The sequence below is a fragment of the Saccopteryx leptura genome, chromosome 2 (genome assembly GCF_036850995.1).
Source record: "Saccopteryx leptura isolate mSacLep1 chromosome 2, mSacLep1_pri_phased_curated, whole genome shotgun sequence".
NCBI classification, from domain to species: domain Eukaryota; kingdom Metazoa; phylum Chordata; class Mammalia; order Chiroptera; family Emballonuridae; genus Saccopteryx; species Saccopteryx leptura.
The window spans coordinates 348293033-348305531 of NC_089504.1; the positions used below are offsets into that span (position 1 = coordinate 348293033).

The 12499-nt window shown below is 42.8% G+C and overlaps 1 protein-coding gene across 1 annotated transcript in view; it reads left to right on the forward strand.

The window, feature by feature from the left end:
• Positions 1-12499, forward strand: part of KPNB1 (karyopherin subunit beta 1) — a 37002-nt gene that overhangs the window by 7002 nt on the left and 17501 nt on the right. The window contains exons 4-9 of the mRNA XM_066364396.1: positions 2805-3005; positions 4278-4430; positions 6704-6763; positions 7286-7375; positions 8062-8172; positions 9196-9297. Coding sequence (XP_066220493.1) covers positions 2805-3005; positions 4278-4430; positions 6704-6763; positions 7286-7375; positions 8062-8172; positions 9196-9297 — 717 coding nt within the window. The remainder of the gene's footprint in view (positions 1-2804; positions 3006-4277; positions 4431-6703; positions 6764-7285; positions 7376-8061; positions 8173-9195; positions 9298-12499) is intronic.

Here is a 12499-nt window from a genome sequence, read left to right on the forward strand (position 1 = left end):
GCCTCGAAACTAGGTTCTCTGCATCCCAGTCTGGTGTTCTATCTGCTGCGCCACCGCCCGTTCAGGCGGCAATGTTTTTTCTTAATCTCGGTCTTAGGCAAAATTGAGAGCTAGTTTCTTTTTCTTTTCTTTTCTTTTCCAGAGACAGAGTCAGAAAGAGGGATAGATAGGGACAGACAGAAAGGAACCGAGAGAGATGAGAAGCATCAATCATCAGTTTTTCATTGTCACACCTTAGTTGTTCATTGATTGCTTTCTCATATGTACCTTGACCGGGGGGCTACAGTAGACTGAGTAACCCCTTGCTTGAGCCAGCGACCTTGGGTTCAAGCTGGTAAGCTTTGCTCAAACCAGATGAGCCCACGCTCAAGCTGGTGACCTTGGGGTCTCGAACCTGGGTCCTCTGTATCCCAGTCTGACGCTCTATCCACTGCACCACCATCTGGTCAGGCTAGTTTCATATTTTTATTTCAGATCATTGAATATTATCATCAGGGCATTCTTACTTTAAAAATAAAGTAATGTTCAGTACTCTGGAGTTGAACATTTGTAATTTCTAAATCAAGTAATGGCAATTCTGGAAGCAATTTAAAAGGAGCAACATAGCCCTGGCTGGGTTGCTCAGTTAGTTGAAGCATCATCCCTGTGCACCAAGGTTGTGTGTTTGATCCCCAGTCAAGGTACATAAAGAAGCAACCAATGAGGCCCTGACCAGTTAGCTCAGTTGGTTAAGAGCAAGAGCATCATTCCGAAACAATAAGATTACCAGATTGATCCTGGGCCAGGGCACATGTGGGAAGCTGACAATGAGCGCATGACTGTGTGGAAGAGCAAATGAGTGCTTCCCTTTCCCCTCCCTTCCTCTGTGTCTCTGAAAATAAAGAAATTAAGCCCTGGCTGGATAGCTTGTTTGGTTGGAACATCATCCTGGAGCACAGAGTTGCCAGTTCAATTCCCTGGTTGGGGCACATACAGGAGCAGCTTGATGTTTCTGTCTCTCTACCGTCTCTCAAAAAAAAAGGAACCAATGAATGCACAACCTAAGTACAACAATAAATTGATGTTTCTCTCTCACTCAAATCAATCAAAATTTTTTTTAGAAAATCAAAAATGAAGGTGCATGTGGTTCATTACTCTCAGATGGTGCAGTGTAGTACAAAGGCACGCTGGACTGAAACTCTTAGACTTGGGTTAATGCCTGTTCAGCTCCTGCTATTTTGGACAATTCATCTTGACCCCTCCTCCTCCCTTAGACTTTTGACATACAATTTTGTTAAAGTCCATTCTAGCTTTGGTAGCCCTAGAGAGCAAAACCTTCATTTAAAATCAACCAGAACTGTTTGTTATTGGGTAGAGCTGGTGGGAGTGGGAGCGGGCAGGGGTGATGGTGTACTGTATAGGGGGAAAGATGGGGAGGTCATTATTAGCTACAAAGCAGGATTCTGAATGACCTGACCCAGTCAGCAGAGCTGGCCTGAATATTTGGCAGCTACTCTTTGTCCTGTGTTCATGCCAGGAACAGTTAACTGTTTGCCTTTTGAGTGGACTGGTGATTCTTTTTTTTTTTTTTTTTTAGATTTTATTTATTGATTTTGGGTGTGGTGGTAAGTGTGGAAAACATCAACTTGTAGTAGTTACTTCTTGTATGTGCCTTGGCTGGGGCCCAGGGTTTCGAACTAGCAACCTTAACATTCCAGGTCAAAGCTTTATCCACTGTGCCACCACAGGTCAGGCATGGACAGGTGATTCTTAGTGAGTTCATTCACTGGCTTAGCTGATCATAGTAATGATTAATCCTGGGTCCATTGTGTCTTCATCCTTTATTTGTACTTGTGCTTTTACCCTTTATATAAATGCTTATATGATTACTGTTTCAAATGAGACATGTTTAATGATAAGATTTCTTTTTTTTTTTTTTTTTTTTTAACTTTTATTGATTTTAGAGAGAGAGCAAGACAGAGAGAGGCAGAAACATCAATCTGTTTCTGTATGTGCTCTGACCGGGGATCAAACCAGCAACCTTTGCATATCAATGCGGTGCTCTGACCAAGCTCTCCGGCCAGGACTATGGATTTCATTTTAATAGGCATATCTGACTAGTACTTGGTATCTCTCAAGAGAACTGTTCTTTTATTTTTAAGGAAACAGAACAAATTCAGATTGGGGGTTAAATAAGCATAATTCTTAGGTATTAGTAACATCAATTACTTTGTATCTATATCTAGTGATGTTACTTGACTGAGGCCTCTCTATGAAAGTTACCCAGCATGCTAAATTGTCAATGACCAGAAGGTTGAAGGTTTGTTCCGCATTTCATGAGTGGGAATATCTCTTCCTTAAATAAGGTTAGGCCATGATCTACTATGAATCAGACCCAACCCGAATGCCTCAGAGTTATTTAGCCTCATCCCCAAATCCCACTTTCTGTCCACAAAGCAAGGCTGTGAGCATCCTTCCATTATATCACTAAGGAAACTAGAAAGGGAATTTTGTGATATCCTTCACCTTTTAATGCTATCGCCTTTCTGTTACTTTTCTACCTTGCGTTGAACATTGAAGTGAGGTGATTGGCTTTGGAGAATTCCATCTGGAGGTGGGGGGAGGTGGTTGGGATTTTTTCCTGGGGTCTGGGCAATGTGGATTGTACTGATGTTGGTGTTAAGGCTGGCTTTCCCATCCCCAACAACTGATCTATACTGTATATGCCTTTTATACTTTTCTGTTATAGAAAACTCAGTTCTAAGAGGTGATTGTTAGGAATTGACATCTTTCATCTTGTTTTTCTTTTGTGTCTGTGTATGCAGGTTTTGCAGACTTTGGGCACAGAAACTTACCGGCCTAGTTCTGCCTCACAGTGTGTGGCTGGTATTGCTTGTGCAGAGATCCCAGTGAACCAGTGGCCAGAACTCATTCCACAGCTGGTGGCCAATGTCACAAACCCCAACAGCACAGAGCATATGAAAGAGTCAACATTGGAAGCTATTGGTTACATTTGCCAAGATATAGTAAGAGCTGCCTTTATCTAACATACATAACTATGATATCATCTGGTTGTGACATGCGTGATACAGCATCAGGATTATTTTAACCATATAAAAAAAACCAAGTTACTACAAAATGTTTTGAAAGTAGAACTGCTTTATTTGTTAATTTAGACTTCTAAGTTAACTTATCCTCACATTGTTAGTCATGTCCTAAAATTAAGAGACTTAAGGGTCAAACTCAAAATGGAAATCCGTGTGTTTGGAGAGGCGTAGATTCTTGACTTTTAAGGACACTCTTATCTTGGATCATCCCTGATCTAATCTCAACATCCTCGTGTGCCATGGCTGCTGTTACACTTTCATTGACAATCTTACAGAAACGGTATACCAGCTCTTTTTTTATATTTTAAGTTAGAAGCGGGGAGGCAGTCATACAGACTCCTTCATTCGCCCGACCGGGATCCACCTGGCATGCCCACCAGGTGGCGATGCTCTGCCCATCTGGGGCATTGCTCTGCAGCAACGGAGCCATCCTAGTGCTTGAAGCAGAGGCCATGGAGCCATCCTCAGCGCCTGGGCCCACTTTGCTCCAATGGAGCCTTGGCTGCGGTAGGGGAAGAGAAATAGAGAGAAAGGAGAAGGGGAAGGGTGGAGAAACAGATGGGCGCTTCTCCTGTGTGCCCTGGCCGGGAATCGAACCCAGGACTTCCATATACCCGGCCGACACTCTGCCGCTGAGCCAGCTGGCCAGGGCCTCACCAGCTCTTGCTGTAATTGGATTAGCCACTGGAGCCACAGCACAGTGTGTGAAATGCAGCCCTCCTAGGACTGTTGTTGCTGCTGAGGTTACCACTCTTGGTGTCTGTTTTGATACAAAGACTTGAAGCAGAGAAGTCCATAGCTCTTGACATGAACTTAGACTCCCTTGATGTGTGCCCAGGTGTTGAGCCTTGGCCCTTAGATATTCTGCAGCTATACTTGAGTTGGTACAGATGACCTGGGGGTGTGGGGAATCACACTGCCATTTCCATTTGCACAGAAGGGAGTGGGGAGCAGTATTACCTCATGTCCAGAGTCATGCTAAGAAGTCAGAGATGAAGTTGATGAGTTAAACTTTTTTCGGGTCAATTTTTGGACTATCAGACTCTGGGATATTTTGTCCCTAAATGGAAATGTGTAGAGAAAGATCAGAGAAAGTCATGATACTCGCTCAAGTGGATTTTACACTTAAAAGGACTGCTGATTAGTCATGAGTTCATTATTATGTTCATTGCACTTCTCTGCTTGTTTCAGGACCCAGAGCAACTACAAGATAAATCCAATGAGATTCTGACTGCCATAATCCAGGGGATGAGGAAAGAAGAGCCTAGTAATAATGTGAAGCTAGCAGCTACTAATGCACTCCTGAACTCATTGGAGTTCACCAAAGCAAACTTTGACAAAGAGGTAAGTGCCTTTCGACAGAAAGGTGTGGATTCAGAGGGTAAGGAGAATTAAACCAAAGATGGTTTTTTATTTGTTTGTTTTATGATTTAGAAAGGACAGTCTTGTTTAGAAGTGTTCATTTCTATTCCAGTTAAGATTTGTGTGAGATATGGCCATGGAATAGGTGTTCGTCATTTTTCATCAGGTTTTTGGAAATAATGTGATCTATAAAGGGTTTCTAAGCTTAGATTTTTTTTCCTCTTTGCAGTCTAAAGTGTACTTTGAGATTTTCTTTTTTTTTTTTTCCTGAAGCTGGAAATGGGGAGAGACAGTCAGACAGACTCCCACAGGCGCCCGACTGGGATCCACCCAGCACGCCCACCAGGGGGCGATGCTCTGCCCCTCCGGGGCATTGCTCTGTCGTGACCAGAGCCACTCTAGCGCCTGGGGCAGAGGCCCTGGAGCCATCCCCAGCTCCTGGGCCATCTTTGCTCCAATGGAGCCTCGGCTGCGGGCTGCGGGAGGGGAAGAGAGAGACAGAGAGGAAGGAGAGGGAGAGGGGTGGAGAAGCAGACGGGCGTCTCTCCTGTGTGCCCTGGCCGGGAATCGAACCCGGGACCTCTACACGCCAGGCCGACGCTCTACCACTGAGCCAACCGGCCAGGGCCTTTCTCTTATTTATTTATTTATTTATTTTTGCATTTTTCTGAAGCTGGAAACAGGGAGAGACAGACAGACTCCCGCATGCGCCCTACCGGGATCCACCCGGCACGCCCACCAGGGGCAACGCTCTGCCCACCAGGGGGCGATCTGCCCATCCTGGGGGTCGCCATGTTGCGACCAGAGCCACTCTAGCGCCTGGGGCAGAGGCCACAGAGCCATCCCCAGCGCCCGGGCCATCTTTGCTCCAATGGAGCCTTGGCTGCGGGAGGGGAAGAGAGAGACAGAGAGGAAGGCGCGGCGGAGGGGTGGAGAAGCAAATGGGCGCTTCTCCTATGTGCCCTGGCCGGGAATCGAACCCGGGTCCTCCGCACGCCAGACGCTCTACCGCTGAGCCAACCTCTTTTTTTTTTTTTTAATTACAGAATTTGAGCTGCTTTATACTTCCTGAGGAAGGTGCTTGAAAATTAAGTTTATTTTGCCTGAAAGTATTTTCTTGTTATTTATTTTTAATTGTGTTACAATAGGCAATAACATCAAATTGACCATCTTAACCATTTTTAAGTGGAGAGTTCTGTAGTGTTAAGTATATTCATATTGTTTTGCAACCAGTCTCCAGAATTTCATCTTGCAAAACTGAAACTATTTCCATTAAACAGCTAGCTCCCCATTTTCCCTGCCTCATTCCTGGCAACAACCTTGCTTTCTGTTTTTATGATTACTTGACTCTGTTTCTGTGATTTCTCTAGATAGCTTATGTAAGTGGATTGTGTAGTGTTTGTCTTTTTGTGACTGGCTTATTTCACTTACCATAATGTCTTGGGTTCATGTATGTAAGATGTGTCAGAATTTCATTTTTAAGGCTGATTGATATTCCATTGTATGTATGTATATATATCCCATATACACACATTCTTTAGGATCTATAACCAGAAGTGGACTTGCTGGGTCATATGGTCTGGAAGTAGTTTTGTATATGTGGTGACACTTCAGCTGGGCTCTTTGCCATTTCTTGGCCTTATAGTAGACAAAAGTGGAGAGGTCTAAAGAAGGCCAAGGCAAACTGAAATTCTCATTGCTTAGAAAATAGGGGTTTTCTTTTAGGTTTCAGAAGACTTAGGACAGTTAGCAAGTAAAGTTCATTCTTCTGTTCTCCCGTATCTTGCCACATTTGATGTGGATTTGCCACCTCCCAGGAAACCAGTTTTGTCTCTGAAATAAAGTGAATGTTTTTAATGCTCTTAATTTTTAAATACAAAGAAACAGATTTTCCGAATGTAGGTAGATTTTTTTGTTTTACTTTTGTTTTAACTAACCATCTTTATTTAGAACCTGTGGCCAATATTTTCCTATTTTCTCCCCGATGTCTTATTAGTGAAGGTCATTTTGGGGATTAAAAGATTAGGGACCTCCTTTGAGGACAGGTCATATGATAGACACTGGGGACAAACTCTGTAGTCTTCGTAGTGCTATTACTATGTCAGAGCTGCTTGGTTGGTCCAGAACTGTGTGGGTCCCTGAGGGTGTAAGGTTTTTCTTGAAGGGATAATCTGGCAGTCTTGATGTATGTGGTTTACACTCTTCTAATTCTCTCTCTCTCTCTCTCTCTCTCTCTCTCTTTTTTTTTTCTGCAGTCCGAAAGGCACTTTATTATGCAGGTGGTCTGTGAAGCCACACAGTGTCCAGATACGAGAGTAAGTATGAGGTCCCTGAAAATTTTATCTTCATCTTTCCTAGGAAATGACAACTCTGAGGATAGTAGTTTGAAATGTTGGGAATTGGGTAACTTCAGAAATAAGGTTATTAGACCATTAAGAATTTTTCTTCAATATCTCGGAGAAGAGGGAAGAACAGTACTTAGAAAGTTTACATAATAGAAGTTGACATCTTGAAAAGGGTTTAAGGAAGAAAGGATTTTTGATCCACCTACTAGTTCATTTCCTTAGTGTAAGTGATTGTTTTCCAGTGTAGCCATTGAAACAGCTTTGCTACTGCTGTAACCTAAATGTTGACCCTTGAAGCAGGTTGGAGTAACCTTAGTCTAAATGGCATTAGTGAGTTTTGTCCTGCTCTGGCTTCCATTGGGGAATGCTAATCCAAATGTACCTCTTTTGACCCTTTAGGTTATTGACTCTCTTGAGTGGAGTAGTTACTTTTGTCAGATTGCCTTGTTATTAAATTGAATGGTAAACTGTTTAATCTGCTCTTTGCAAAAGGTACGAGTGGCTGCCTTACAGAATCTGGTGAAAATAATGTCCTTGTATTATCAGTACATGGAGACATATATGGGTCCCGCTCTTTTTGCAGTAAGTATTTCTAGTTTATGTATTTGAGCATTAGCTAATTGTAAAGCCCATCATTTTGAGTTGCTGTTTGGTTAATTCTATAAATTTTTTTACTTAATATTATGAAATCAAGGAAGTTTCTTGAGTGCTAGTGTTATGTTGAAGTTCATCAGCAGTGTGCCAGAAAAACATGCCATTTCTGTGCTGGGTAACAAAAAAGATAATGTATTTTTAAAATCTGTTTCCTCTATCTACCCTTCATTTTAGACCTAGCTTTTATATATCTATATTTTTTAATTTTTTACAGAGAGAGGGATAGACAGGGACAGAGAGACGAGAAGCATCAATCATTAGTTTTTTGTTGCACGTGGCAACACCTTAATTGTTCATTGATTGCTTTCTCATACGTGCCTTGACCGTGGGCCTTCAGCAGACCGAGTAACCCCTTTGCTGGAGCCAGCGAGCTTGGGCTCAAGCTGGTGAGCTTTTTGCTCAAACCAGATGAGCCCGCGCTCAAGCTGGCGACCTCGGGGTCTCGAACCTGGGTTTTCTGCATCCCAATCTGATGCTCTATTCACTGCGCCACTGCCTGGTCAGGTGATAAATCTATATTTTTAAAACTTTAATGTCTGGTTAGAGGAGGGGTCTAACTTGAACCAGCACTTATTTGGGGCGTGAGGTGTCTTTTTTCTTCCTCTCTCTTTAAGATCACAATCGAAGCAATGAAAAGTGACATTGATGAAGTGGCCCTACAAGGGATAGAATTCTGGTCCAACGTCTGTGATGAGGAAATGGATCTGGCCATTGAAGCATCAGAGGTGAACCTGGGGGCTGGGGGCGTGGAGGGAAAGTGATTACTCTGACTGGGCTTTGGGACGTGCCTCCTTTGTAGGCCTGATTGTTCTCTTCTGAGAAAGCTTTATTCCGACTGGACTTAGGCTCGTTCGCTTTGTGGAAATTTTGATGTTTTTGCTAGCTGTGAGGGAGCCATTTGATTTTTTTGCTGCTCCTCGTGAGGAAGACAGACCAATAATGTGTCATCTCATGTTTTTCCCAGTCAGGCTTGATTTGTAAATATTCAGTATTCAGGCTTGATTTGTAAATATTCATGAACACAAGGGGGCAGCAGGCAGTTCCAGTTCCATGAAGTGATGTCTGGTGCTGTTTTTTCCTTTAGGAAGTCCGAATACAAGTTTTCTAACTTCAGTGGAGATAGGGGAAAAGGGATTAGTTCTGGATTTTCAATCCTTTGAATTCAAGCTTTGTTTTCCATCTTGATGTACTTAAAAAACACAATCTTATTTTTGGTATTCTTCAGGTCACGTAGATGACAGCTTGTTAATATGAATTGAGCTTGTGAAAAAAGAATGTAATTCTTAACATTGCCTTTGTCCTTTAAGGCAGTGGTCCCCAGGCCGCGGACCGGTACCGGTTCGTGGGCCATTTGGTACCAGTCCGCAGAGAAAAAATAACTTACATTATTTCCGTTTTATTTTTTAAAAAGGACCAGATTCCCTCTGTTACATCCGTCTAAGATTCACTTTGCTGCTTGTCTCGGTCATGTGATACATTTATCCGTCCCACCCTAAAGGCCAGTCTGTGAAAATATTTTCTGACATTAAACCGGTCCGTGGCCCAAAAAAGGTTGGGGACCACTGCTTTAAGACCTGAAAGAATCTCATTGAAGTAGACCAAAAAATATAAATGCCCTCAAAGATCACAGCAGATGTTACCATTTGCTCTCTGTATTTTCGTACAGACCCCTGGACAGCTCTCATTGTCTGCCTTAGTACCATAACTTGTTTGCTGCTGTCCTGAATTTGCTTTATGTTTGTCCTCAGGCAGCAGAACAAGGACGGCCTCCTGAGCACACCAGCAAATTTTATGCCAAGGGAGCACTACAGTACCTGGTTCCAATCCTTACGCAGACACTAACTAAGCAGGTGAGTTACCTTCCAAACTTAGCCAGGTTAGCGATGAAACTTTAAGGGTGAGTTTGCTGTGGGACAGCTTCCACGAAGGAGCTCAGCAACTGTTCAACCGTTACAGATGATTGAGGAACAGCTGGGCAGGATCTGTAAGGTCCTCTAGGCTCAGAATTGTTTGTGTTTTTTTGTTTTGGTTTTGTTTTTTGTTTTTACAGAGAGAGTCAGAGAGAGGGATAGATAGGGACAGACAGGAACAGAGAGAGATAAGAAGCATCAATCATCAGTTTTTCATTGCAACACCTAGTTGTTCATTGATTGTTTTCTCATATGTGCCTTGACCTTGGGGCTACAGCAGACCAAGTAACCCCTTGCTCAAGCCAGCAAGCTTGGGTCCAAGCTGATGAGCTTTTTGCTCAAACCAAATGAGCCCACGCTTCTCGAACCTGGGTCCTCCACATCCCAGTTTGATGCTCTATCCACTGCACTACCGCCTGGTCAGGCCAGAATTGTTTGTTAAGGAGAACTTTTCAGTCTTGATCTGGAACAAGCCATACACTACTCTGATTTTCTGAGTGCTACATTGTTCAAACTAGCAGAAGAGACTTGCACTGTAAAAGTTGCAATAAAGAAAGTTTGGGAAGAGAGAAGTACAAGTTTTAAACCACTCAAATATCTGCTTATATCTGGGATATTTTTGTGAGTTCACAGTATATATACCTTTAAAATGATGAGGTTGAATAAGAGTTAGTCTTGATCTTAGCCAAAAGGCCGAGAAGCAATGAGTTCCTTTTTTTTTTTTTTTTTTTAATTGATTTTAGAGACAGACAGGAACATAGATTTGTTCCTGTATGTGCCCTGATCCCAGGGATTGAGCCAGCAACCTCTGTGCTTCAGGATGAAACTCTAACCAACCAAGCTATTTGGCTGGGGCTTTTTTTTAATTTTAATTTTTAAAAATTTTATTTTTAGAGAGGGAAGCATCAACTCAGTAGTAATAGTTGCTTCTCATGTACCTTGCTTGACCAGGGAAGCCCAGGGTTTTGAAGTGGCAACTTCAGCATTCCAGTTCAACACTTTATCCAGTGAGCCTCCATAGGTTAGGCACTTTAAGAGTTGTTCTTTTTTTTTATCTTTCTTGAAGCTGGAAATGGGGAGAGACAGTCAGATAGACTCCCGCATGCGCCTGACCGGGATCCACCCGGCACGCCCACCAGGGGCAACGCTCTGCCCACCAGGGGGCAATGCTCTGCCCCTCCGGGGCATCGCTCGGCCACGACCAGAGCCACTCTAGCACCTGGGGCAGAGGCCAAGGAGCCATCCCCAGCGCCCGGGCCATCTTTGCTCCAGTGGAGCCTTGGCTGCGGGAGGGGAAGAGAGAGACAGAGAGGAAGGGGGTCGGGGGTGGAGAAGCAAATGGGCGCTTCTCCTATGTGCCCTGGCCGGGAATCGAACCCCGGTCCCCCCGCATGCCAGGCCAACGCTCTACCGCTGAGCCAACCGGCCAGGGCCAAGAGTTGTTCTTAACGAATGTCCTGGTGAAGGACTTCAGCCCATGAAAGAAACATTTGATTCTTCATGACTATTAATAAAGTAAAAATAAATTTTTTAAAGAAATAGTACTAATTATTAAAAATCATAATAGCCACTTTGACTACAATATAATAAAATCAGACTTTAAAATCAAAAGTTTACAGCCTGACCAGGTGGTGACACAGTGGATAGAGTGTTGGACTGGAATGTGGAGGACCCAGGTTCAAAACCCTGAGCTCACCAGCTTGAGCATGGAACTGTGGATATTACCCCATGGTCACTGGCTTGAACCCAGGGTCACTGGTTTGAGCAAAGGGTCACTCGCTCTGCTGTAGCCCCTGGTCAGGGCATATTGAGGGGGGGCAGTTAATGAACAACTAAGCTGCCACAACGAAGAATTGATGCTTCTCATCTCTGTCCCTTTCTGTCCCTATCTGTCCCTCTATCTCTCATCACACACACAAAAAATAAAAAGTTTACACTAAGTCACTCAAACATTTGAAAATATTAAAACATAATAAACAATTAGGTCAAAGAAGATTAAAAGCATAAGATTTGGTACAAAAAGAAGTAATTAGACTTCATAAAAATGATCTAATGAGTAAATAGAGAAATTTTTTTATATGAAGTGTATCTTGGTTGCAGTCTGTCCTTTTGACTTTGTGAGTAGTTTTCCTTGATGAGGTGTTTGGAAAGATTCTGTTACCTCATCTCTGGTGCATGTGAAATGTTACCGAAGAGATGTCAGTGCTGTAACTTTGAGCTCTGCAAAATGTCTTGTACAAACAAGAATGTAATTTTTTTTTAGGAAAGTACACGACTCTTTCAATTGTAGAAGATAAGTAGAAATATATTTGGTTTGAAATGGACTGGATATGCCCTTAAAATTTCTTCTCTTTCAACTTTACAGTTGATATTTTTTAATCTTTTGATCTTATTATCTTTGCTTTTGTATTTCTTTGGTTGTGTTTCCCTGCTTGGGAACAAATCATTCTTTAAGTACGTAATTATCTGAAACTACATAAGCATCCTGCCTTAATAAACTTCTATGGGTGAATGGCCACAATAAGGATGATAGAACTTGACTTCTAATTTCACAGAAACTCTGAGTGGAGTCTTTGTTGTTGTTTAACTTTTTACTGAATTATAACAACTACTAGAACATTAGAAGCCCTCTTAGGTGTTCTTGTCAGTAGCTCTGTAGATTAATTTTGATTGTTTTAATTATGTATATATTTAGAATCATATAGCATATAGGTTAATTTTGATTGGTGTTTGAACTTCTATAACTAGAATCATACAGTATTTTATATGCTTTTGTTTTGCCTTTCACTCCATAAATCTGAGATCATCGTTCCTGTTATATGTCGTTGAAGTTCGTTTGTCTCATTGTGTAGTGCTGAGTGGGTTCCTCCCTCCAACTGGGTCTTAACAAAGCATGTGCCATGATGAATCTTTATGGAAGAGAATAAGTAAAAAGGTTTTGTGTTTTAGCCCTGGCCGGTTGGCTCAGCGATAGAGCGTCGGCCTGGTGTGCGGGGGACCCGGGTTCGATTCCCGGCCAGGGCACATAGGAGAAGCACCCATTTGCTTCTCCACCCCCACCCCCTCCTTCCTCTCTGTCTCTCTCTTCCCCTCCCGCAGCCAAGGCTCCATTGGAGCAAAGATGGCCCGGGCGCTGGGGATG